This window comes from Serpula lacrymans (assembly GCF_000218685.1).
Source record: "Serpula lacrymans var. lacrymans S7.9 unplaced genomic scaffold SERLAscaffold_1, whole genome shotgun sequence".
In the NCBI taxonomy this organism is placed as follows: domain Eukaryota; kingdom Fungi; phylum Basidiomycota; class Agaricomycetes; order Boletales; family Serpulaceae; genus Serpula; species Serpula lacrymans.
This window is the reverse complement of record NW_006763290.1, coordinates 1,375,162-1,398,686: the sequence shown is the minus strand read 5'-3', so window position 1 is coordinate 1,398,686 and position 23,525 is coordinate 1,375,162. Positions and strand designations below refer to the sequence as shown.

Here is a 23,525-nt window from a genome sequence, read left to right as displayed (position 1 = left end):
TATCACATCACAGTGAGGAGCGTTTTGACGTCTTAAAATGTTATCCAAAACTGCAAATAAAATATATAGTTTTACTTCAGACTCCTAAACCATTCTGCTGTGGGTGTTCAAGCTCTCCTAGTGTAGCCACGTTTGTATTATATAATCATATTTTTCCGAATTTGAACCGAACCTTTAACACTTGGTTGAACACCCACCACCGACTGGCGTAATTTACTGTGGCACCGGTTGTGGTCTGTTTGGATCCTTTCGGTGGACCGCAAAAAAATTGGTATACCAGGACAAATATTTGTGGTTAAACATATTAAGCATTATCCTTCTTACTTTCCTTCTTTAGCTGTGTGCGACTTCTCTTCAACGGTTCAACCTATGTCTGGACTGAAGTATGTAGTCCCTACACTGGAGGAAATGTGTCGCACCACCAGAGACATCTTCGGGTATACATCATGTGACTGGCAGCTCCATACGGCTCTTGTGCAACTTCGGAAATGAGATGTTTTCACACTGTCAGCTACCGGATCAGGCAAGACACTGTGTTTTTGGATCCCATTGTTATGATAACACATTTTTGGACCTTTAAATTTCATTCTCCTCTTTAACCTTTTACTGTAGTTTTCACACTCCATGCCATGCGGCACTTTCCCTTTTGTTCAAACTCCACTTTCTTGCTCTGCGCTGCCTTCCTTCTTATTTTAGATACAAACTCTCTCATGCAGTGGAGCTGGTCATATGGGCTAAACCTCATGACATCATCAGCCACTGCCTTTATCAACTGTACAGTACATATGTACAAATAAGCTTGTAGTAGTATAAATACCCCAATAAATCAAGGAGACTCCTCAGCAAGTCCTCCTGTTGTTTACCCACAACTAACTCGGTCCTACCTAAGGGGTAACCACTCCCTCATCACTACCTTTATAGTTTGTTCTAGTTGTGTGCCAGAGTAACTAACTCTTGGTTGTTACACCCATTGTTATTCAATGACAATGGGATGATCATTCCCGTGACACCACTGAGTATCTTGGGAGACAAGAATATAGCAGAATTAAAAGCTATTGGGATAACAGGAGTCAATCTAACAGCTGCTACAGCAATGAACAAAATATTTAAGGTGGTGAGCATCAATCTATTGATCTGTTTGTTACTGATGAAGATTCGAGGGATATTGCTGCACGTAGTTTTTGCGTAGTGATTGTCAGCCCCAAACGAGTACAACATGACACTCGCTTCAGGAAACTTTGGGACAATCCCAAGTTTGTGCAAGGACTGTGTAAAACCCTTATCCCCTATACCAAGTTAACGGAGGGATGAAGATTCAAATCAAACAAGTAGCGTTACAAATAGCGATTGAGAATTAATCAACAACTGAGGAAAGTATGTACATGATGGTCTACTATATATATGTTTCTGAAAGCCAGCCATGAGGCGCTGACTGATGTTCTTTGTAATGGCTCTAGACTTGTGTCACGTGATGGTCACGTGATCTGATATAACTATGTATTATGTTATCCGCGCTAAAGCAGCAGCTTAACATATCTTATCTGTCATGTGATCAGATATCAAAGAAAAATGAAAAAGGAAACTAGCGCTCAGACTAGCGCTTCTGGTTCAAGTCGTGACAGACTGTTTAATGTGACGCTAGATGAAGCTCATTGTATCAGTGAATGGGACTCTTTTCAACCCAAGTATAGTGAGATTGGACACTTACACTGGATACTACCATTGCATGTGCCATTTCATTGTGCTTCGGCAACAATGCCCCCTCACATCCTTCAAGACGTGAAGCATAAACTACGAATTGAATTTAATGCGGTGCTGATTCATCGCACAATCAACCGGCCAAATATTTTCTATCAAGTGAATGAGATGATATATCCTGTCAGTACAAGATGGGACTTACTTCAAGCTGTAAAGTTAGACGGATCCCAGAGTTTTATGATATTTGCAAATACGCGAAGGGAAACAGAAGCGGTGGGTGAATTCCTGTGATCACAAGTCTTTAGCAAGCACAGAGAAAAGATTGTGTGGTTTTATTCGGGCATGAGCATGCATTTTGTCAGGAAATGATCAAAAAGCTTAAAAAGGGGGAACTATGGGGAATATGCTGCACAGATGCAGCAGGTATAGTAAGTTGAATTGATTTTACATGCCAAACAACAACTTATCTCTGTTGAAACAAGGGACTTGATTTGCGTAGTATCATTTTGGTGATACAGTGGTGCTACACTGCATCGCTCTGTGTGCTTGTGCAACATATGGGACGAGCTGTTTGAAATCCACTTCTAGACGGATTTGCTGTCTATTTTGTAGAGCCAAAGTACCTAGACAAAAACCAGCTGAAGAGAAAATGTGGAGAGAACGACACAGGAAGAAAACATACTGTTAAAAGGGCACAGGCAAGTAATAGGGTAGGAACAAGCCTGGATGTAGAAGAAGGTAGTGAGGATGGTGATAGTGAGGGAGAAAAGGAAGAGGGAGAGAATGATGAGCGTGGAAGACAAGAAATGGAACCGGACACACCATTAGCTCAACCGTTGGTTGCTGATTGTACACAACAAACAGCTGCATCACTGCGCTATATCCCCCCAAGTCCACTCAGCGCCGAGTTTGAGGTTAACGCAATGGACACATATATCAATGCGGGCCTGCAAGGGATTTGCCGAAGAGCTATTATTGATAAATATTTTGATAATCCTAAATGTGAGACTCAGAGTTTGATGAGTGGTACTGGGCCTTGCACTTACAACTGAACAGCCAGCAGCAAACACGATCAGTGTTGCGATTATTGCAAGCCCAAAAAGTCACACCGGTGTTGTGACACTTGTTGCTTACTTCCTCTTCTGTCCATACCATCAGTACTACTTCCAAAACAAACACGCGCCAAACATAAATTCAAATTCAATGAACCCACAATGACCCCCAAGGATCTGGCTTTTTGTCAAGCTCTTGAAGAGTGGAGGGAGAGAGAAATGGTAGAGAGTGGATTAGGAGAGGATGATTTTTTTGGGCCACAGCTAATTCTTGCTGACGGTATTCTCAACCGTATAATTGCTGTGGCTCATCACTTGAAACTAACAGACATTGCTTCGTTGAAAGACCAAACAGGCTGGAGAAATAGCAAAAAATACGGGGCAAGTATTATTTCTCTATTTCTTACACATTATCTGCCGCCACCACCGCCACCACTTTTCACCACTGGTCCTCTCCCAATTTGCACAACTATTCAACAACCATTGAACTCCACTCCAAGCCTCCAAGCTTGCCAACAAATACTTCAGCTGTTGGAGAACCAGTAAATTCCCCTGCTCACAAACCACGTACATGTGGTGCATGCGGCACTGTTGGCCACATTGCCTCCAACCGCACTTGCCCAAACTATACCCCAAAGCCTTCTTGCATTAAAGGAAACACAGAAAATGTACCACCACCAGCAGCATAATAAAATCAAGGTAAGTATATTTCTATACACCCATCAAATCATCCATGTTAATCTCATCTCTTTGCTCTGTCTGCTCAGTCTCATCAGCTGCAAGACTGTGCCCTTTCTCTGCAAGCTCAACTCCATGCACTATCTGATCTCTGATGCAGAACTTGGACCTTCAGTTTGGTGTGAAGACGTGCGGGGAGGTACTAGCTATTTTTGTCATAAGTTTTTTTATAGATCTTGTCATGTCTGGGGATGTATGCCGAGTTGAGTGTGTCTTGACGAGGAAGGCATTTTAAACTGTTACATGACAGCTATGGTAGACCTCAATTAAAGATGATTCTTTAATAATGTGATCAATCGTGTGGTTTGGCCCTGTCCCTGCAAAGATAACCTGACATCATCAGGTTTGCTGTTTCTGTTTTGTCCATGTATTGACTCACCTTTGTGCACAGATTATTCAGTTCTACTAGCCAGTCAATAGCTTTGAATGCATGTGGCTTTTCTGTTGGGTTGCAAAGTAAGTTTTGTCTAATGATTTGACTGTATACACATTAACGTCTTTTTCAGCAACATATTTCACATGCGTACCTCAAGTGGTCAGGGTAGATATACTTCAGGTGAGCATAGAAGCGGCTGATTTGACTTGTATACTTATGTTTATTAAGAACAAAGCTTGAAGGAAGTGTCTAGCCACTTGCTGAGAGCAATCAGGGACTGGAAGTAGAGTCCATTGTGAGTAACTAGATTATTAGAGAGTATGACAGGTATACAGTACCTAGAGTCCAATGTGAGTAACTAGAGAATAGGAAGCATTGGACTCTGCAGTACTGTCCGAAGTTTTGTAAACAAAGGTAAACAAAGCAGCCACAAAGGCGAAATAATAGAGAACACAATCAATAGTGAATGATAGAAGAATAGATAGAGAAAGGAATGAAAATATATAGGTAGCACAAAGGTGCAGAATCACCAAAACTAACATGTTTTCCTACAGCCTTGAAGATGTACATCCAAGGAAGGAGTGAGGCCTCAACTGGCATGTAACAGGTCAACATATAATAGCTCATCACAAGTCTGTAAGAGCTGGTTTTCATGGTATTGATCCCACTCACTCAATGATTTATTCCGAGCTTTGTAGAGTGTCACTCCAGTAGCAACATAGTTCTGGATAATGGACTTCAAGGTGTGAACAATCAGGTCCCACGATGGATTGGACTTGGCAAAGTCCTCAAGTGATTTCCACTGTGAGTTTTGTTTTTGGACTTCAATACTCCAGCAATTGAGTATAGATGCCCATAGGTCGTGGTGGATAATATCATGAACATGTCGAAAGCCAGGTTTACTTGCAAATGTACCGGTTTCATTTGGCCACAGCACCCTAATGTTCTGAAAAAGGCTATTGTGGTCATCTCTCCCATCTTTTGGTTGGATTTATATCCTCCAAAGTGCGTCTGCTGCAGCTATCTTGTAATGAAATAATCTGGGCAGGAAAACAACATACTGAAGTTGATTTTTTGGTGTAGCTTCAATACAACGTGAATCCCAGATGACATCAAGGCACTCCTTGGTGAGAAGGTCACCATGGACAAGTAGGACATGCTTGGACATATCAATGTCACCCTCCTCAAAATTCTCGTCGCTCAGATCTCCAATGCCCCCTTGATGCAGTAAGTTCTCCATTACTTCAATGTTCCCATTTGTGGTTGATTGTTTAATATTCATAGAGCGGCAAGGTACCTGGTCAGTCTTGTGAACAGGTATCTGATGTACTGATTCAGGCTCGGCAAGGTCTTTTTGAAAGTGAGAGAAGAGTGCGTGTCGGTGCACAAGGATATGTTGTATATGCCATGAACCTCAGGAGTGTTAGGTTTCTCCATGGAGTTGTCATGCTGCTCTTTTCGAGACTGTTCCTCATCTAGAGTCCTTTGATAATCTCGGTTTTTGTCTGCAGGACGGGTCTGGCGACTGCTTCTGTGTACTCCTAGGACTTCAGCAGGCATGACTGCTCTTTTAGGAACTTGTGCAGGTACTCCAGGGAGTAGACACATTTGTGTGTGTGTTGCCCCACTCACTCCTGAAGGTGTTGAATCACTCCTCGGAGGTGTTGGATGCCTTCCAGAAGCTGATCCAATGGACAGGCTGTTTAGCTGTATCCGGACTTTTTCCACATCAGCTGGCTGTATGTTGAGGGGCTGTCCTCCCACTGACTGTAACTCTACTTTGGCTTTCCATTCTGAAGATGGCCAGTGTTCAGGTCTTGGTTGTAGAGACTGTTGTGGAGGGTGTCTTAGCTGATCAGGTGCTCCCACTGCTCTCGGAATGTCTCCACGGAGGTATTGCCCCACTGCTCTCGGAACATCTTCATGCTGATATGGTTTCATTGCTTGTGGAACATCTCCTTGGAGATGTGGTTCCATTTGCAATTCATTTGGATCTCGGATCCAAGGGTCAGGATCATCCTCCTCCAATGTTTTTTGGTCTGGATAGTGAGCATTCTCTGGAATGAGTCCCTCCCACTGATTTGTGCTAGTGTCTGTGTTCCAGGGAGCAGTGTCATCCTTTTTTACCTTTCCAGATTCATTGAATATGACATGCCAACTGGAAAACACAGTCCGTTTTTCAGTGTCTAGGACTTTGTAGGCTTGCTTTCCATGTGTGTAGCCAATCATTATGGCTTTGCGCCCCTTGGAGTAAAACTTTCCTTGCCTTTTGTCTTTTGGAATCAAGGCATATGCTTGGCATCCAAAAGGGCGAAACAAAGTTGGATCAACTCTCCTTTTAAACAGTATTTCATATGGGGTCTTTCCATGGAGTCCTGATGCTGGGCTGCGTGCTGTGATATATGCAGCTGTTTGCATGGCATCTACCCAAAATGACTTTGGGAGCTTGGAATCATGGAGCATAGTGGTTGCTAATGTAGCCAATGTCTGATTCATGTGTTCTGCAATGCCATTTTGTTCCGGAGTATCTGCAGCTGTAGTTTCTTGGATGACACCATCTTCTTGGAGTTGATTTTTGAATGCATTGCCAGTATATTCTCCTCCCCCATTGCTCCGGAGGAATTCTGTGTATAGTGGAGTGAAGTTTTCTTCTCCCAAATGAGTCCGGAAGAATGTTCGGACATCTTCTTTCCATTGCTTGTATCATTCCAGTGCTTCACTTTTATGTTTTAGGAAATATATCCATGGAAATTTGGAGAAATCATCTACAATAATAATCCAGTACCAAAAACCCTCCCTGGAAGTTGGTTTGATTGGTCCTCCAACATCTGTGTGCACAATTTGTATGGGGCGCTTGGCTCGGTTTCCTCCAGTGGACTTGAAAGGTAATTTCTTCATCTTTCCTAAAGCACAAGGTTCACAAAACTCCGGGGTTCCGGTAAGGGTGTCTATGTCCTGGAGCTGTCCTTTTGTAACCATTCGTTGCAAGCAGTCCATTCCAATGTGTCCCATTCTCCTGTGCAATAAATTTACATCTACTGCTGCAAAAGCTGACTCCGGGTTGATTTTGGGTTTTGCTTGGATGTGATAAAGTCCTCGCTTGTGTAACGCAGTGAGGATAAGTTCCTCCTTTTTCCGAACTTCACAAGTGTTTGACCCTGCTGGAAAAAGTGTTGATAACCCCGTTTTGGACAATTTGTGGACAGAGACGAGTGCTAAAGTGAAGTTTGGCACAAGTCAGACATTTGACAGTGCAATATTGTAGTCCTTATTGCCAACAGTTGCTTGTAGGATTACTGTTCCAATGCCAATGGCATTTACAGAGGATTCATCCACAAAACTGATTGTCCTTGGAGGATGCAGAACATGGTATGTTCCTGGCTCAAACCAGGAGCGGTGAGGGACCATGTGGGATGTTGCTCCGGAGTCAATAATAATTGTTGTTTTGGTCTTATCGGGTTCCAACACAAGGTAAGCTTGAATGCATTTAGCAAGGGGCTTGGAAATATGTACATGATCCAATGCAATATGACTTTGTTCCTCCTCGGAGTCAGATCCGGATGATTGCTCCGCTGTATTTGCCTTTTCCTTCTCTTTTCCTTTATCCTTGTGTCTTTCCTTTTCCTTCTTCCTTTGACCTTTTTCAGCTGACTGAAGTGTTCGACACTCCGAGGTGTTGTGTGATTTGGCTTTGTGGAAGTTACACCATTTCTCCTCGGATTTGAGTGCTGATTCGGAACCTCCAGGGGCCTTCCCTGACTGTCGTGCAACTTCTGCAGTGATCCGGATCTCAACTGCATCAAAGGTAAGTTTATTTTCTTCAATCGTGTTGATTACTGATGACTGAAATATTTGCCATTCAGGAGTGCATGGGAGAGATTGGAGAAGAGCAAAAGCCATGAGTTTGGTATCAACTCTTAGTTTCATTCCGGAGAGGTGTGAACCAATTGTCCGGATTTTCGCAATGTGGTCCTGGATAGGTGATGTCCCATCCCAGGACAATTTGGTGAGTTGCTGGAATGAATAGAAGGCCGAGGCAATGTTGGATGTTTGATGGAGTGAGACAAGTTTATCAAATAACTCCTGGAATGAATAGAAGGCCGAGGCAATGTTGGATGTTTGATGGAGTGAGACAAGTTTATCAAATAACTCCTTGGAGCTGGTAAGGTTTCCAGTCCTCATTAGGAGGACATCAGAGATGTGGTCCTGGATGATTCCGTGTGCCTTCTCATCCTTAAGTATCCAGGTGATCTCAGGATCCTCCAAGGAGGTAGGTTTTCCTGGTGAGGGCTTAAGCTCCTCTCCAGTAACAACCCGGAGAACTTTTTCCTGACGTAGCTTTGAGATGATCCGGAGTTTCCATATCTGAAAATTGTTGGGTCCAGTGAGAACTGGACATGCAAATGTATCATGTGCTGTGGTCATGGTTCCAAGGTTGCCGTTTCAAATAAGAATTATTTCCTGCGTAGCTTTTGCGCGCCAGGGCTCATAACCTAATAAAACTAAGTGAAACTCAGCCACTGCCCGAGAGGCTATAGAAATGACTGAGGTATTCCTATACTAAACCCTCTACTACTTATAATTGGAGGTGCTACTCGCTACAGTATAATGACTCCTAGGAGTACAATTGTGCTCCTAGGAGAACAATGGTGACTCCATGGAGTGGTGGCTATGCTCCATGGAGAACAATGGCTGCTTCGGCAGAGACCGGGTTTATCCGGTTTTGTCAGACAGGGCTATTAATGAAAAAGAAAATAAGGGTAAATATAATGAGGTTTATCTAAGTGGTGAAAAAGAATTTAAACCCAAATGAGGGGAACCAAAGTGCACTGCAAATAAGCAGTGTGAATAGTATAAAGAGCACTAGGGCTTCATTACTATCAACTCAGGTTACACAACCCCTTCCTACCCTATTCATCTTATCACATTTTGATGTTTATTACTAACAAGTCATTGTGACTGTTACTCAGATTAGGTTTAGTTTGCTGGTGTTGTGACTGTGTGATAAAACTATGGTTAAAATATGACAGTATATGACATATAAACAGTGTTTGGACCAGCTGTGTATAACTGCATGATATTTTTGAGGCTTGTATATGTCTGAATAGGAATGAGCATAAATAAACAAGTATCATCATATGATATGTTCACATTGTGGATTAGGTGGCTGTGTATCGTACATATTATTGAGAGTTAGTATTATTATTACAAGGGATGTTGGAGGAGGCTGGAGTAGAATCAAGGGCACAAGTACATTAGGTCAGCATGTATATAGTTAGAACTTCAAGATTGGAGTGGAATATTATACTCTCTGCTTTACTATAAAGTGAAACACTCAGAACATCCTATTACTAGAATGTGGGACATTCCAAGTGGTGTATGGGGTGTCTAGGTATTATTTTACTTATTTTCCCTGTCTGATATCAACCTCATCATCAAATTACTTTAGCACATATTTTCTGTTGCAAGCCTCTCTACCAAATACTGAAAAGATACAAGTAGCTGTGGGGGAAGATACAGACTAAGAAATTTAAGCATTATTTCAGCCAGATGTCAGCTCAGGTTGAGGCTCTGTATAATCCAAGCACAGGCTATACAAGCTGGCTGAAACATTTAGGATTAAAATCAGATACTATGCCATGAGCTAATTTCATCCATATAAACATATCTGTATGGGGATATGATATTACCACAACTGCAATGGGTACTGTTACTTTTTCTGGGTCTGAAGGTAAACAACGCTTGGGATGTCCTGTGTAGTGGTGTTGGGATATCCTGTAGAGCAACTAGTATATCCCAGGTAATTATTGTCTCATACAACGCTTGGGACATCCCACATACATCTGAGATGTCCTAGTTGTTGTGCAGGATATCACACATTTTGTACACTATGCTTCAAATGTTGCATTAGACATCCCCAGGTGTTTGCAAGAGGAATAATACCAATGAGGTTTAATGATGCCAATGCTACCCTTGGCATTACCTTTTCTCTTGCCACTCTTGTTTTTCATTCTTTCTAATAAGGCTGCTGGCTATTTGATCTAACAACTCTTTTACACAGGTGATTGTTTCAAATTGCAGTGTTTCTACACTGTGAAGTTATTGATCCATCACAACTGTTGTTTGTGTTTCAAAATCCAGGTTGCAGGCTTGTGTTTGTTGACTTGAATAATTTTCCAGAGTGTACTGATGTTGGGAGAGGGAGATGGTGCGATTACTTAGGTCTCTAGTGATGGAAATGCCAAGTAGGTAAGAAGTAGGGCCAAGATCACGAAGCTTAAAGTGCAGGGAGAGGTCCTTGACAGCTTGGTCAAGTGCAGAAGTAGAAGTGGATGCCAGTGTCATGTCATCAACAAAGACAGGCAGGATAATGCGCACATCAGCTCTGTTAAAGACATAGATGGCAGAGTCTGAATAAGTACGCTTGAATCCGAGTTTTTCAAGCACAGTGTGCATCTTCTGGTTTCACATTCTGCCTCCCTGCTTTGTCCCATAGATGGCCTTGTCCAACTGGCAAACAAGATTGCGAGGACCCTGATAGAATCCCTCTGGCTGATGCATGTAGACCTTGACATCCATGACTCCATTCAGGAATGCATGGGAAATGTCAATGGAGCACAAATGGAGGTTGTGGATGGCTGCAATGGCAAGGACAACTCTGATGGATGATATGCGGACAGTAGGTGCAAATATTTCGAGGAAATCAAAGCCAGGGCGCTGGTTATAACCTTTGGCCACATATCTGGCCTTGTAGCGCTCAACGGTGCCATCTGAGTTGCGCTTGATCTTGAAGACCCACTTGCCACCAATAGCCTTGACTCCAGGAGGTAGTTCCACTAGTGACCAAGTACCATTACGCTCATGAGCTTGAAGCTCTTCCATGGCTGCCTCTCTCCATTTATCTGCATCAGGACGCTTCATTGCATCTGCAAACGACCTAGGCTCAGCAGAGTCTCCAAAGTGTGCTACTTCATCATCAACTGCCTCAGAATCACTGTCATCACTCTCAATGGCAGGAGTAGGTTGTCTGTGTTGAAGCCACCATGGTCTAGGTGGTCTCCTAGCCCTTACAGGGCGTCTCAGTGCAATAGGCAAGTCAGGAGAAGGTGAGCGATGAGGAGGGTGATTTGGAAGCTCAGGAGGTTGATTCACAGGTGGTTTTGCATCAAGGTCCAAATGAGGCCCATTGTCAGGCAATGGCTGAGGCTGCTGAAGTGCAGCTGGTGGGCCCATATCTCCCCCTGGACCTGGTGCAGGGACATCCTCAATCAGGCCCAATGGCATGGATAGCGAAGGTGGAGTGGGAGGTGGAGGTGGGACATTGTCAGAAGACCTCTTCAAGCCAGGGAAGTAGCGCTCATCAAAATCAGCTCTCTCAGAGATAACAGTGCGCTTGGTGGTAGGATTGTAGAATTTCCATCCCTTGTACCCCTCAGGGTAACCAATAAACACACATTTCCATTTCTCCATATGAGAGCCAAAGACGCCTCTTTTGTCCTTTTGCACATGCACATAGGCAGTGCAGCCCCAAACGCGAAGGTGAGACATGTCAGGCTTGTGTCCATACCACAACTCAAATGGAGTGGCATGGGCCACTGCATCAGTGGGACATCTGTTCCAGACATGCACCAAAGTGGACAGACATTCACCCCAGAAGTTGTTAGGCAATGCAGACTCTGATAACATGGCAGTAATACGCTCAGTCAGAAGTCTGTTTGCTCGCTCTGCCACACCATTCTGCTGAGGACGATTCCTGGTGGTATGCTGTCTGACAATCCCATGGTCATCTGTGAATTGCTCAAATTCCTTGGACATGTACTCTCCCCCTTTGTCATCGCGCAGAGCCTTGATTTTACGCTCCAATTGAGTCTCAGCATAAGCCTTGAATCTCTTAAAAGCATCAAAGACATCTGACTTGGCCTTGAGAGGCACAACAACACGGAATCGACTGTGATTGTCAATGAAGGTGACCCAGTAGTGATAACCAGAGAATGTGGGGGAAGAGACTTGGTGTACATCAGAATGGATGAGGTCCAAAGGATGAGCAGAGCGAGTATCAGATGAGGGGAATGGATTGGCATGCATCTTGCCAGACAAGCACAGTTCACAGACAGGATCAGGAGCAGCCTTGGATTCCAGTGTAAGCCCAGTGACCAGATCTCTCTGTATCAGTCTCTTGACATCAGCATGATGGTGGTGGAGCCAATCTGCGATGCCAGAGCATCAAATCAAGTGGTATAGTCGCAGTAAAATGTCCCAATTCAACACAAGCAGCAGTAGATCCATCAAGGATGCTGCATTGTTGTCATTGATAGTTGCAGTGAACAAGAGAGTGTTGTCACGCATAAAGGACATGGAATGAGACGAAATAGTGACATTGAAACCACTTTGACGAGTTAAATACAAGACTGAGAGGAGATTATTTCGAAGATCTGGTACATGGAGCACTCTAGAGAATTCCACAGCCCTAGCCACTTTGCCATTCATCACAGGATTAAACACCACAGTACCAACACCAGCTGAATAGACAACAGTGTGATCAGCCAGCTTGATTGGTACACGATATGGGGTATAGTGGTGCACCCAATGACGATGAGGTGTCATATGAGAAGTGGCGCCTGTGTCTGCATTCCAATCAATGTCAGCATCAAGTTGGAGAGGGCAATGAGGATCAGAGGGATGAATGGAACGAAGACTTGCATTTCCAGCTGATTCAGTGACCACAGTAGATGAATTGGTATTGTTGGCTGAAGATTTGGGCTGCTGAGAGGTATTCTGAGAGTTGCTGGAGCCTGCCTGAGCCTTATTGCCATGCTTGTAGCGATTCTTAGCACCCTCCACTGCCTGTTGGCGACTAGCAATGTATCTGTGGCATTTGTCTTGGGTATGACCAAGTAAACCACAGAAATCACACTGAACGCAAGTAGAGGTGGTGGATTGGTTGCAATGATGGCAGTTAGGATGGGTGCAGGTGCTATTGGCAGTGGTAGATGAAGAATGCAAGGCAGAATTGACTTCAGCACGACGACGGCGATTGACCTCTTCAGCAAGAAAAGCATCCCTGAGCTGGGTCTTGTCCAAGGTGCCCAGAAGTAGTAGAGATGAAGTGAAGTGGGCATATTGATCAGGAAGCGCCCTAATCATGGCCATGCATGTCAATTCATCGTCCAATTCAGACAATGAGAAGCCAGTAGGACGAAGATTTTGAATCTGATGCATGCCTTCGTCAATTCTGGTCATGAGAGACTGCAGGGACTCGTCCTCCTTCTTTCTGATAGAGAAGAAGTCGTCATAGGCATTAAATCTCGTCCCAGGCTTCTTAGTGACGTGCACAATTGCCAGTTTCTCCCAGATCTTGACTGGATCATCAATGATGCCATCAAGATGGATGCACTGCTCTTTGGTGACATTGAGGTATAATGCACCAGCAGCCTTTTCAGCTCTCAACTCCCATTTCTCTATTGCTTCAGCGTCAGTCCCAGGACACTTTTCAGCGCCAGAGACGAGCCTCCACAGTCCCGTGGTCATCAACCAAGCTTGCATTTCACCACTCCACTGGGGGTAGTTAGTGCCAGACAAGATGGAACTTGGGATCAGAGTCAGACATGATGGGTGTTGTATAAGACAATAGAGCAATGATAAATGATGTAGGAGACGGCTATAGGCGATGGAATAGTGGCAAAGACAATGGGCAATAGTAGGAGGCGAGCAGATAAGATGGTGAGGCGGTAGAGAGAGTATATGGAGAGGGTCAGAAAGCGCAAGGATAGGTCCAAATAGGGTCCAAAAAGCGTCCAAAAGCGATCCAGGAGGGTGCTAAGGCTTCCTAGTGCTGCTACAGGGTTACGCCTGTGTTCCCCTTTCAATTCCACACTGATATTAACAGAGAAATCGCCTCAAGACAGTGTTGGTTAATAGGGCTTGTATATGAGTCAACAAAGTGCCTTAAGCTCCCCAAACACCGCAGACTGAGAGAGGCTCTAGGCAACAACAAACTGAGGCAATGCAGGCAAGCTTCACAGTCTATAGGCTTGTTCTATCTGATAATGGACAGAGTAGAGAAGATTGGAGCTTTATGCACACACCAGATATGCCAAAAAGCAAAAAATAGGGCAAAAAGTCGAAATTGATGCAGAGACAGATAAGATGGATGGATTGCCACCAAATCAGAGGTATAGGGAACGTTTTTATAGAGTAATAGATGGCCCAAATATCGCAAGAAGTGAAGCACAGGATGTGGAGATATGCAATAGGGGTCCAATAGGGGTGAAAGTGCCAAAAATGCGAACTTCACAGAGGATGATGGAGTGGATGGATTGCCCCCAAATTGATGGTGTAAAGTGCAATAGTATAGGGTAGTAGATGGCTCAAATAGGGCCAAGATCCGAGCACAGGATGTGGAGATATGGAATAGGGGGCCAAAAGGTGGTCAAACGATGATGAAGGCTCACAGAAAGATCCAGCTCAAATCCAACCACTCTGACAGGTCTCCTAGGGTTATTTAGGCCGTAGAAGACGATGGTAGAAGTTACAGGACGATCAGATAAGGATTGGGCAAGATATGGTGCAGATAAGGCCAAAAAAGCGTCCGAAATGGGGGTAACTTGCAACAAGGAGTTGTTGTTGGAGATCAAGATGAGATCAGAGTAATCTGAGGTGATGGATGAGATAATAAGAGTCCCAGAAGACGATGGTTACGATGGATAAGCAGTAGGACGCTTGGATGGTGAGATATGAGGTCAGGAAGATGGCTAGAGCACAGGGCTCATAACCTATTAAGAACAAAGCTTGAAGGAAGTGTCTAGCCACTTGCTGAGAGCAATCAGGGACTGGAACTAGAGTCCAATGTGAGTAACTGTATTATTAGAGAGTATGACAGGTATACAGTACCTAGAGTCCAATGTGAGTAACTAGAGAATAGGAAGCATTGGACTCTGCAGTACTGTCCGAAGTTTTGTAAACAAAGGTAAACAAAGCAGCCATAAAGGCGAAATAATAGAGAACACAATCAATAGTGAATGATAGAAGAACAGATAGAGAAAGGAATGAAAATATATAGGTAGCACAAAGGTGCAGAATCACCAAAACTAACACACTTCCCATTCCCACCATTGAGTTGTAGTTTGTGTCATGCTCTAGTGCCCCAAGATAGTATCTTGTTGGTGTTGTCACATCATATATGAGATTTAATAAACCTTCTTGATAGCATCAGAGACAGAAGAGAATGGGATTTACACTGAAGCTTCAGGTACAATGTTTTCTCCTTGGCAAGGTTATAAACAAGCCTGCAATCTTACCCCAAATGTCATAACTCAGCAATTGACCCACAGTACCTTCAAACAACAACAGAACTTGAACATGGCTCAGGATACATGATGGAAAAATATGGAGATAAATTGTTCAAGGTTTAATGACAAGAAAGTGTTAGCAGAAGCAGAAGTGGAAGCACTTATGACCATGCAACAGGTGCAGAGGAAATCAGCTGCTCATTTGTTGCAAGAGGAGCTACAGAGGAATAATAGGGAACAGCAGAGGCTGAGGAGGGAAAAGCAGCAGCATAACTCAAAGAAGAGGCAAGTCCTAGCAGATGGTCTGGATGGCCAGTGGACTGATTTGTGCGCTATCCTCCTGTTCATCAAAGTTTGGGAGTTCTTCAATACATTCAATATCTCGGCCTATTCTTGCGCACCCTACCATGTGACACTGCACGATATCCGCTGGGACAGCGTAGATGTTTTCTGGACTATTTTCAGTCAAATGTAGTAAGGCATGTTACAATTTTTGTAGTGTGTATATAGCGAATATCACCTAGTACCCTACGGTGAACATGGGTCTATTGTTCCGTCATTCAAATCTTTTCCATGCATGCCTTTGGTACTCCTTAAGCTTGTACTTTCGCCTTGCAGGTCTGATAGGAGAGATAAATACTAGTAGAGAAACCGAATGAAAACATGCTCACATGACAGGAACACGAGGCTCAACAAGAGCTCTCTGTTGCAGGCTGCGCAACCGGTCTCGGAACAAATTTCCCTCGGGCTACAAGTCGCCTTCTCGATGGATATTCCATGTCAGAGGCAGTTCTAAAAACGCACCTTCAACGTTCTGAGAGTTTCACTCAGATCCTCGCTCACTTGAACATCCACATTATCCTCTGCCACTTTGTGTTTTCCTAGCTTGCGCCCACTCAGACCTTGCCTGAGCTTTGACCTATAAGAAAGGTCACGAGCCGACTGAGCCTGCTCACGAGCTTTCATCGTTCTGTCTACTTCAGAACGTAAGGATTTCACTCTGCCGACCGTGTCATTCATGCGCTTTCTCGCGGCTATTTCTGCCAGTGCACGACGCTACATGTAAGGCAAGGGGTGATAAGCAACTATTGTTGATGGAAAAGAGCTGGCAGAAAAAGTACCTCAGCTTGTAATTTTACCCTTTTAAGATGTTGCTGTCTTGTTTTTCTAGCTGGCATTTTCTTCATTATTACTATGTCTCCTAAGATCTCGGCTTCATCGTCACCGGCCGCAGGAGATATGTCATCTAATTTCATGCCTGGTGGTACCCCTTCTTGCGCCTCGCTGGGGTCATCCCTTGCGTTCTGAATTTTACGTTTCGTCTGCAGATATTTTTCTGAGTCTCTAACACGACGGTGTTCGGCCTCGTAGGCTTGATGAACCAGTTCTTCGTGATCAGCAAGCGGAGGATTATATGAGGTTCCCTGGTGGGGAACTACAACGGGTGGGAGTTCAATCATATCACGAGGATGAGCAAGTTCAGGGCACTGAAAATAATAATGAAATGATCCGTGAAAAGACACGTTGAGCTGAGACATCCTACGATGAGCAGAGATATTTACCTTAATTCCTGCCTTTCGCGGGATTTCAAGCTCTGATTTGAAACCTTGTTCCTTTGCGTCCACCCAAAGATCATATTCGCCGCTACTCTTCTTAGCTTGGCTTAAACCTGACATAGCACTGCCATCTACAAACCCTATCGGATCCATGACAGCGGTAAAGGCGCCTTTTCGCGGACGCTTAGCCACCCGAAGTAACTGCGATATATCTTCTGGGGTCAAAGCAAAACCAGATTTACTTCTTTTTGCACTAGATGAGTGGGCAAATACGGCGGGAACAGCAGAGCGTTGTGATAGTATTTTAGTAGACGTGAGCTGAGATTTGGAATACAGAAGTGATTTATGCACTGTAGCAGTATCGGGAGAGTGAGATCGAGACTGGACTGGTCTGACGATGTACACAAATGATACTTACCTCGCTCCTCACCCTTCACATCGACCTGAAAAAGCTCGTCGTCGTTCTTTGTCGATACAGTCGAGCTGAAGGCGTCCTCGATATCAAAGAATAGAGGTATTAGAGCCAAGAATGCCTTACCCAGTAATCCTTTCTTCTGCTCTGACGCTCTCGAGCCCTTCCTCTACAACTCGCAAGTTGATATTCTTTCGCCAAGACCGTTTTCCTCTGCGACTGGACTGAGCACCAACCTTGGATGGGGCTACTGTCTTTGGAGGTGCCATCTTTTTAGTCAGGTGGAACAAACAAAAAGTCCTTGGAACGATAGAAGAAGTCGAACGAGTTCCAGCCCATCAACATAGTTGATCTTTGGTGGCAATGCGCAAACACCGCCATACAGATAGGTATCAGCTTGCTGTTAGGCTCGTACCCAGCCAGATCACTAGGTTTACTGTCGGTTACTAGCCGAAATTGTCTTTGAGCAGAACTATAGTGGATTAGTCTCCAGTTGCTGGCCTAATTCAAGACATGACAGTCGATATCTTGCTAAATAAGGTCTGCTCCGAATGAAAGGCCTTTTGGGGGGAGCTCGCCTTCGGTAGCAATAGCCACATATATTGACACTTCAACAACACGGCACTGGCACAGTTCAGCCCTGAATGGTGCTACTCCGCAAACATTCTACAAGGCAAAAATGGCAGGTTGTCAATCAGGCTTGGAGGCCACTACATGGCCAATAAACTCAAGATCCAGTCCTACAATGTCTGAAACCCCACAAAAAACCCCAAGGTGCTCACCAAGAAAGCCAGCCGACAAAGTCAAGGGTATACTTGCATCCATTCAACAGGCAGGGTGGACTATCCCTAATCTTATGTACTGGCTCTTTGTAGTCAAAGATCAGAAAGGCAACAAAATAGAAAGAAAACCAAAACACATACAGATGTTGAAGTCGTTTCTCAACAGCTCATGCATACATCGGGGGACCGGGGGGACGCTGGTAAAACCAGTCGGAGTTTATAACCGGACTGATGACTGCCGACTGCCGCCTGATCATCAGGCTTTATCTAGTTTTACCTTCGGTCTGAAGAATTACGCCAAACCAATGGTTAATTGTGATTTCGTGTCAGTACATCTTTATCCCATATTGAACAGCCTGTCTGATATCAAACAACAGGTTAAGCCCAACTGAGTATAACAATTTGTAAGAACATATCTTCCTGACCAGAGTTCCAGACTGAACTCCAGTGAGCATAAAAGCACGTCAAAAAAAAGGGTAAAAATCTGATGGGGTACTAGTCAAAGTGTCCATAGTCTTGTGCCAAGTCGTCACTGTACATATCAATGTAATCTTCAATCCTATCCAACTCAATCTCATCTGCATCATTAATGTCCAAGTCTGACTCGGAACTATCCCCAGAACTCTCCATAAAATCTAAAACATCGGAGTTGTATGGGCCCTCTTCCACCTCTTCCACATCTGAACCGCTGAGGCTGATGTTGTCCAGGTCTATAGGTTGACGTGGAGGTGTTTCTTCAGGCTCAACCATTGATATTATATCAGCTGGGTCATTGTTCATCGCAGGTGCTGCTGTTGGATTTGGCTGTCTTTCGGTGAGCGTTTGTGAGTCTCTGGTATAGACATGTCCGGGGGCAAGGCCCCAGTGATAGCGCATGAAGATATCGCGGTCAGCAAACCTATATACGGGACACAAGAAAGCATGTCAATTGCAAAAAGCAATGTAGATAGAATACGCACTGATTAACATAATAAAATTTGTATTCTTATGTGTTACAATAACACATTTTTTGGACCTTTCCTTTAATTTTCATTCTCCGCTTTAACCTTTTACTATAGTTCACACTCCGTGCCATACGGAATTTTCCTTTTTTGTTCTAACTCCACCTTCTGGCGCAGTGCTGCCTTTATTCTTCTTTTAGACTTGAACTCTCTCACACAGTGGAGCTGGTCACACGGGCTGCACCCTCTGACATCATCAGCCACTGCCTTTATCAACTGTACAGTACATAGGTACAAACACTCTGTATTAGTATAAATACCCCAATAGATCAAGGAGACTCCTCAGCGAGTCCTCCTGTTGTATACCAACAAACTCTCTGCAGCTTAAGGGGTAACCAATCCCTCTTCACTACCTTTATAGTGTGTTCCTGTGTGCGCCAGAGTAACTAACTCTTGGTTGTTACATTATGAGTCTCTTGCGGATAGCGACAAACCAATCCCATTAGGGTGAGCTTTTTCTTTTGAAAACCTCGGAATTATGTGACAGCCTCAAAGGATATCTTCTGGGTCAATAAATCTGAAAGTGTTGTCGTTGTCCATTGGTAAAAATGAAAGTTCCTCTAATGCATTGGTTGCTTCTGTGGGTTTGGAACGTTGATACCATCTGACCCACACAAAGTATATGCAATGAGCTTGATAGTTGACCATTCCTGGTCCTACATATATAACATTGGAATGATAGATACCCAATACCTTTGCATACCAGAAAAAAACTCCTGAAGGATCATCAGAGCTCGCAAAGACCATGATATGGTTGCTTGATGTATTCGGATGGATGATGTCTTGAGCACGTCGGACATCATAAGAAGTATAATTAACTCAAAGAATGTGGTGTTGATACATACAACCATCCTTGAAGACAATTTGAGCTGGATCCCACTCCAAATTCATCAAAAGGCTTGGGTTGGTAGAAGAGTCACTGGTGTGATGTAGATTGAATGTCATGTACTCCGACAATGCCAGGGCTTGCACTCTTGGCAATAGATGGCTCTGAAGCTTTATGATAAAGTTCTAGACAAAACGACACAATATTAGCCAGAGTAGTAATCACACAACAATTTAATTCCCCTTCAAGGCTGGATCACCAAATTTAGTACGCAAGAATAAACCTATATTAATTGGGTTATTTTGTGTGACTCCGATAATGTGGTGGACGTTGGGTGACAATGCAACACCATCAGATTTGAGCTGAGCTGACTTGGGAAGAATAGATAGTCTATCTTGAATCCCCCAAATTTGAGTTTGTTGCCGGTCAATGTTAGCTATCTGTTTGACACGTCCCTTTTTGCTGGTTTGAGTATATGAAGTCTTTGATGTACGATGTGCAAGCTTGCCCTATGAGACATATGTGAGCTTCAAAGACAAAACAAAACACTCAAACTCACAATTTGGGTTGTATACGAGTCAGTAGTGCCTTCTAATAGTTGATACAGTGCAGGTCTTGTTATGAAATCTGCAAAGTAGCTGCCCAAATACAACTGTTGAATGATCAAGAAGGTTAAGGGTTTGGTCCGTGTGCATTCAAAGCTTTGCCAGCGCATGCCATTGGGCTACAACAAATATGAAGTCAAGTATGTCTTGATTGTGAGGCTCTGGTAGGAGCCCGTCAAATACTGGAATCATACACTAAAACAATAACATAAGAATGTTGATCTGGCAAATAAAAATGTGGACGCACCTGAAGGAGGTCCTTATAGTCTCAAGCGGCCATCCTCTTTATCTCTGATGAATTAGTAGAGAATTTCCTGATTGTGTCTCGTCCAAATGATGGAACATTCCTGAAACTAGAATGATAATCAATGAAAAGCTTTCTGGGATGAGACAGAAGAATGTGCACTGTCTATCAAACTCATCAATTAATGCTTGACCCTGGCAGCGCAGTATGCGCATGTAGATCGCTTTCCAAACTCCCAGTTCAATTTCATGTAGAATATCTGCAGGGAATAGCAAAAATATGTTGACATTGAAAGGTGAAAGTTTGCGGAAAGTGCACTCTAACAGAATCCTCAGTATAATAATACAACTACAACAGTTCAGGCTTACTGTTGTTGGTACCAAAACTGTGGCTTGAGAAGCCTTTCGACTGCTGTGCTATTGACAGCATAATTGTCTTTATAAATCAGTTTCCGGGCTGCTGATATCTTTGCTAGATATGTAGTGTTGTTGACATGAGCCTTTGTTTGTCATAGCTTCCTATCTTGAGGTGATCCTATGTTCAATATCTGGCTCATCAGAATCAAGCACCGAGGGCATGGGCATTGACCTAGGTTGCACAAATACAAAAGTAGAATTCTGAATAAACTTATAGTCAGTAAAGCAAATGACCATGATGGAGAGGCTGATAGTTCCTCTCAGGATAGTCGGCACTGTATGTGAAAAATCAAATATAAAACCGACGTTGGACCCTGTCGAAACATTTGACTATAATACCATGTTTGCAGGCTTCAATTATGTCATTGTCCAGGAGTATATCCCACTGCGCATGTGTGAATTCACGATTACAGTGGGAAAAAAAAATTTGAGTTGATGCCTTTTTGACCTGCAAAACCCGTTGTGAAGTCTTTAAATGAGTCTGGCAGCTTTGAAAAATAAATGATGAGTAACAATTGAGTAACAGTGTAGTTAGGATTCACCACTTCAAAATATGCAATATTGTGGCACGAGTGACTGTTGGGTCTGCTTTGCTGATACTTTGATTCATTACCAAAGAATATACACAATGGCCATAATTTTCTGGTTGAGAATGCTGTCAGCTGAGTTGCGTCTGACCAGAACATCAAGGCAAGGATGCAATGCTCCAACTCACAACCAGGCTCCCTTGGTAACTCCTGGATTTCTTGATGGGCCTCAATGAATGCTGGTGATGTATAAAGCTCCCCATATATTTTTATTTCCTCTCTACCTTCTGGTTTCCACTTTAAATTGTAGGGGACAAAATAAAACTGCAAACTATTTGGGTTGGAGAGTTGCTCTCGAACAACTAAAAGGATGGGACAGTGGTGGAAATCTGCTGTTGTAAAGTCCTGGGCATCTGGAACCTGCATTCTTTTGTGGAAAGGTACTGAGAATGTCACAGATGTACTTCTCCATTCACTTTTTCCCTCTGGGTCTCCGCTTATGTCCTCACCAGCTAGTGTGCAATTGATTTTTTTCCAACTAGCCTGTCCTATATCCGTTGGCAAAACTCTGGTGCAGTAATTATATCACAGAGTTTTTTGAAGTTTTTTTGTGATATCTGATTCCCATTGTTCCAATACCAGTCTCCGAGAAGGAATAAACTCTCGTTTGGGTAAGGATAATATGGATTATGAAGGTTTTGGTCTTTATTGTTGGATTGAGAAGTTTTGGTGTTATTGTTGGGTGTACATAGATCTTGTAACAACAGAAGATTATCTGGATCATGTGATGGAAGGCCATAGTGGTATTCTCGTACAAAGCCAAAGATATTTTTCATTGAATGAAAGGCTTGTGATGATATTTGATTGTGATTGGAATTGTGATGTGTAGAAGATGTGACTGTGGCATTCAAGTAGATATCAGATGATTTGGAAGGTGGTGGTAAAGATATATATGTTTGTGGAACAATGTCTCGGAATTGCTTGGGCAGCCGACAATTAGTCTGTTGTGTGCAACGGAGTGAAAGGGGGGAATCATTCTTTACAAGATTAATATCCTATTGTCTATTTGTCAGAATAAGAAGTCAGAAAAAAATGAGTCTCACATCATGAATGGGGGGAACAGTTTCAGCATCATCATGCTGTACATTTGATGGCTGTACCACTTCTTGAACACAAGACTTTTTTTAATGCAAAATAATGTGCACTCTGTTGAGTAGACTGGAGATTTCTCGCTTGCGTTTTTTATACGCCTTCTGTGTAGAGAGAATGGCCCAGGTTTGTTGAATGTCCATCAGCAAATGTGATCCATAGTTCAAGTCTGCACGTTGGGGGTGAACACTGTGCACTATGCATCATAACCATGGGACTCCGGAGAACTTGGAGAAATAGTAACGTAAATAAGAGAACATGATCCGGAGAGCAGAGCCAAGGGTTTACTTATGGTATATCCACAACCAGAACTACGGACAATCAGCTCAGGAACGTCTCCACAATTATCCAAAACAAGCAATCAGCCTTACATTAATATGCTATAAGTAACGACAAGCTGAAGCAAATAGACTTCACACTTGAAAAAACCCTGCAGCCTCCTTCTTGATATCATGGATCACACTCAAGCTTCTACCACAATTAGCACATATTGTGAACTTGAAGATGCTATGTCAGTTGTTACAACCGAGCCAGCCACCCCAGTTGACACTGATGCATAAGTAAGCATACATTCAATGTTCAATTTTGGATGACAAAAGCTGACCAGCTATTATGATAGGCTGCCCATGAGGCAGCTGCACTTTCATTACATGGCCTAATGTGCCTGTATACTGCATTTGTTTGATTTCACTGAAAAGACTGTAGTCACAAGCCATGCATTCCTAGATTTGCGAGAAGAGGTCCACATAGGAGTAAAATGATCTATTGAGAGGAAGAAAAGAAAGAAAACGGCAAAGTCAAAGAGGTCAGGAGGTGTTACAGGTATGAGAAAAAATTTATTAGCTTACCTGATAC

At 43.4% G+C, this 23,525-nt stretch overlaps 6 protein-coding genes across 6 annotated transcripts; 1 reads left to right on the top strand and 5 right to left on the bottom strand.

Annotated features, from left to right (window-relative positions):
• Positions 1–1,755: 1,755 nt before the first annotated feature.
• Positions 1,756–3,296, top strand: SERLADRAFT_404560 (uncharacterized protein; the record flags this gene model as incomplete). The annotated part of the gene is made up of 4 exons (XM_007312176.1): positions 1,756–1,971; positions 2,061–2,121; positions 2,311–2,700; positions 2,857–3,296. 4 exons carry the CDS (start codon positions 1,756–1,758, stop codon positions 3,294–3,296), a joined length of 1,107 nt encoding a protein of 368 aa, XP_007312238.1.
• Positions 3,297–3,719: 423 nt separating this feature from the next.
• On the bottom strand, positions 3,720–3,969 carry SERLADRAFT_345251 (uncharacterized protein; the record flags this gene model as incomplete). The annotated part of the gene is made up of 2 exons (XM_007312175.1): positions 3,720–3,818; positions 3,868–3,969. Coding segments are annotated over 2 exons (201 nt in total), but the record flags the coding sequence as incomplete, so codon positions are not given.
• A 2,115-nt stretch (positions 3,970–6,084) lies between these two features.
• On the bottom strand, positions 6,085–6,327 carry SERLADRAFT_340132 (uncharacterized protein; the record flags this gene model as incomplete). The annotated part of the gene is made up of 1 exon (XM_007312174.1): positions 6,085–6,327. A coding segment is annotated over one exon (243 nt), but the record flags the coding sequence as incomplete, so codon positions are not given.
• A 6,021-nt stretch (positions 6,328–12,348) lies between these two features.
• On the bottom strand, positions 12,349–12,807 carry SERLADRAFT_338146 (uncharacterized protein; the record flags this gene model as incomplete). Its single annotated transcript, XM_007312173.1, has 1 exon — positions 12,349–12,807. A coding segment is annotated over one exon (459 nt), but the record flags the coding sequence as incomplete, so codon positions are not given.
• Positions 12,808–15,564: 2,757 nt separating this feature from the next.
• On the bottom strand, positions 15,565–17,825 carry SERLADRAFT_375573 (uncharacterized protein; the record flags this gene model as incomplete). Its single annotated transcript, XM_007312172.1, has 7 exons — positions 15,565–15,776; positions 15,828–15,900; positions 15,957–16,208; positions 16,274–16,639; positions 16,715–17,058; positions 17,127–17,191; positions 17,247–17,825. 7 exons carry the CDS (start codon positions 17,387–17,389, stop codon positions 15,709–15,711), a joined length of 1,311 nt encoding a protein of 436 aa, XP_007312234.1.
• A 386-nt stretch (positions 17,826–18,211) lies between these two features.
• SERLADRAFT_454681 (uncharacterized protein) lies at positions 18,212–18,894 on the bottom strand (the record flags this gene model as incomplete). Its single annotated transcript, XM_007312171.1, has 2 exons — positions 18,212–18,800; positions 18,834–18,894. 2 exons carry the CDS (start codon positions 18,869–18,871, stop codon positions 18,398–18,400), a joined length of 441 nt encoding a protein of 146 aa, XP_007312233.1.
• Positions 18,895–23,525: the final 4,631 nt, after the last annotated feature.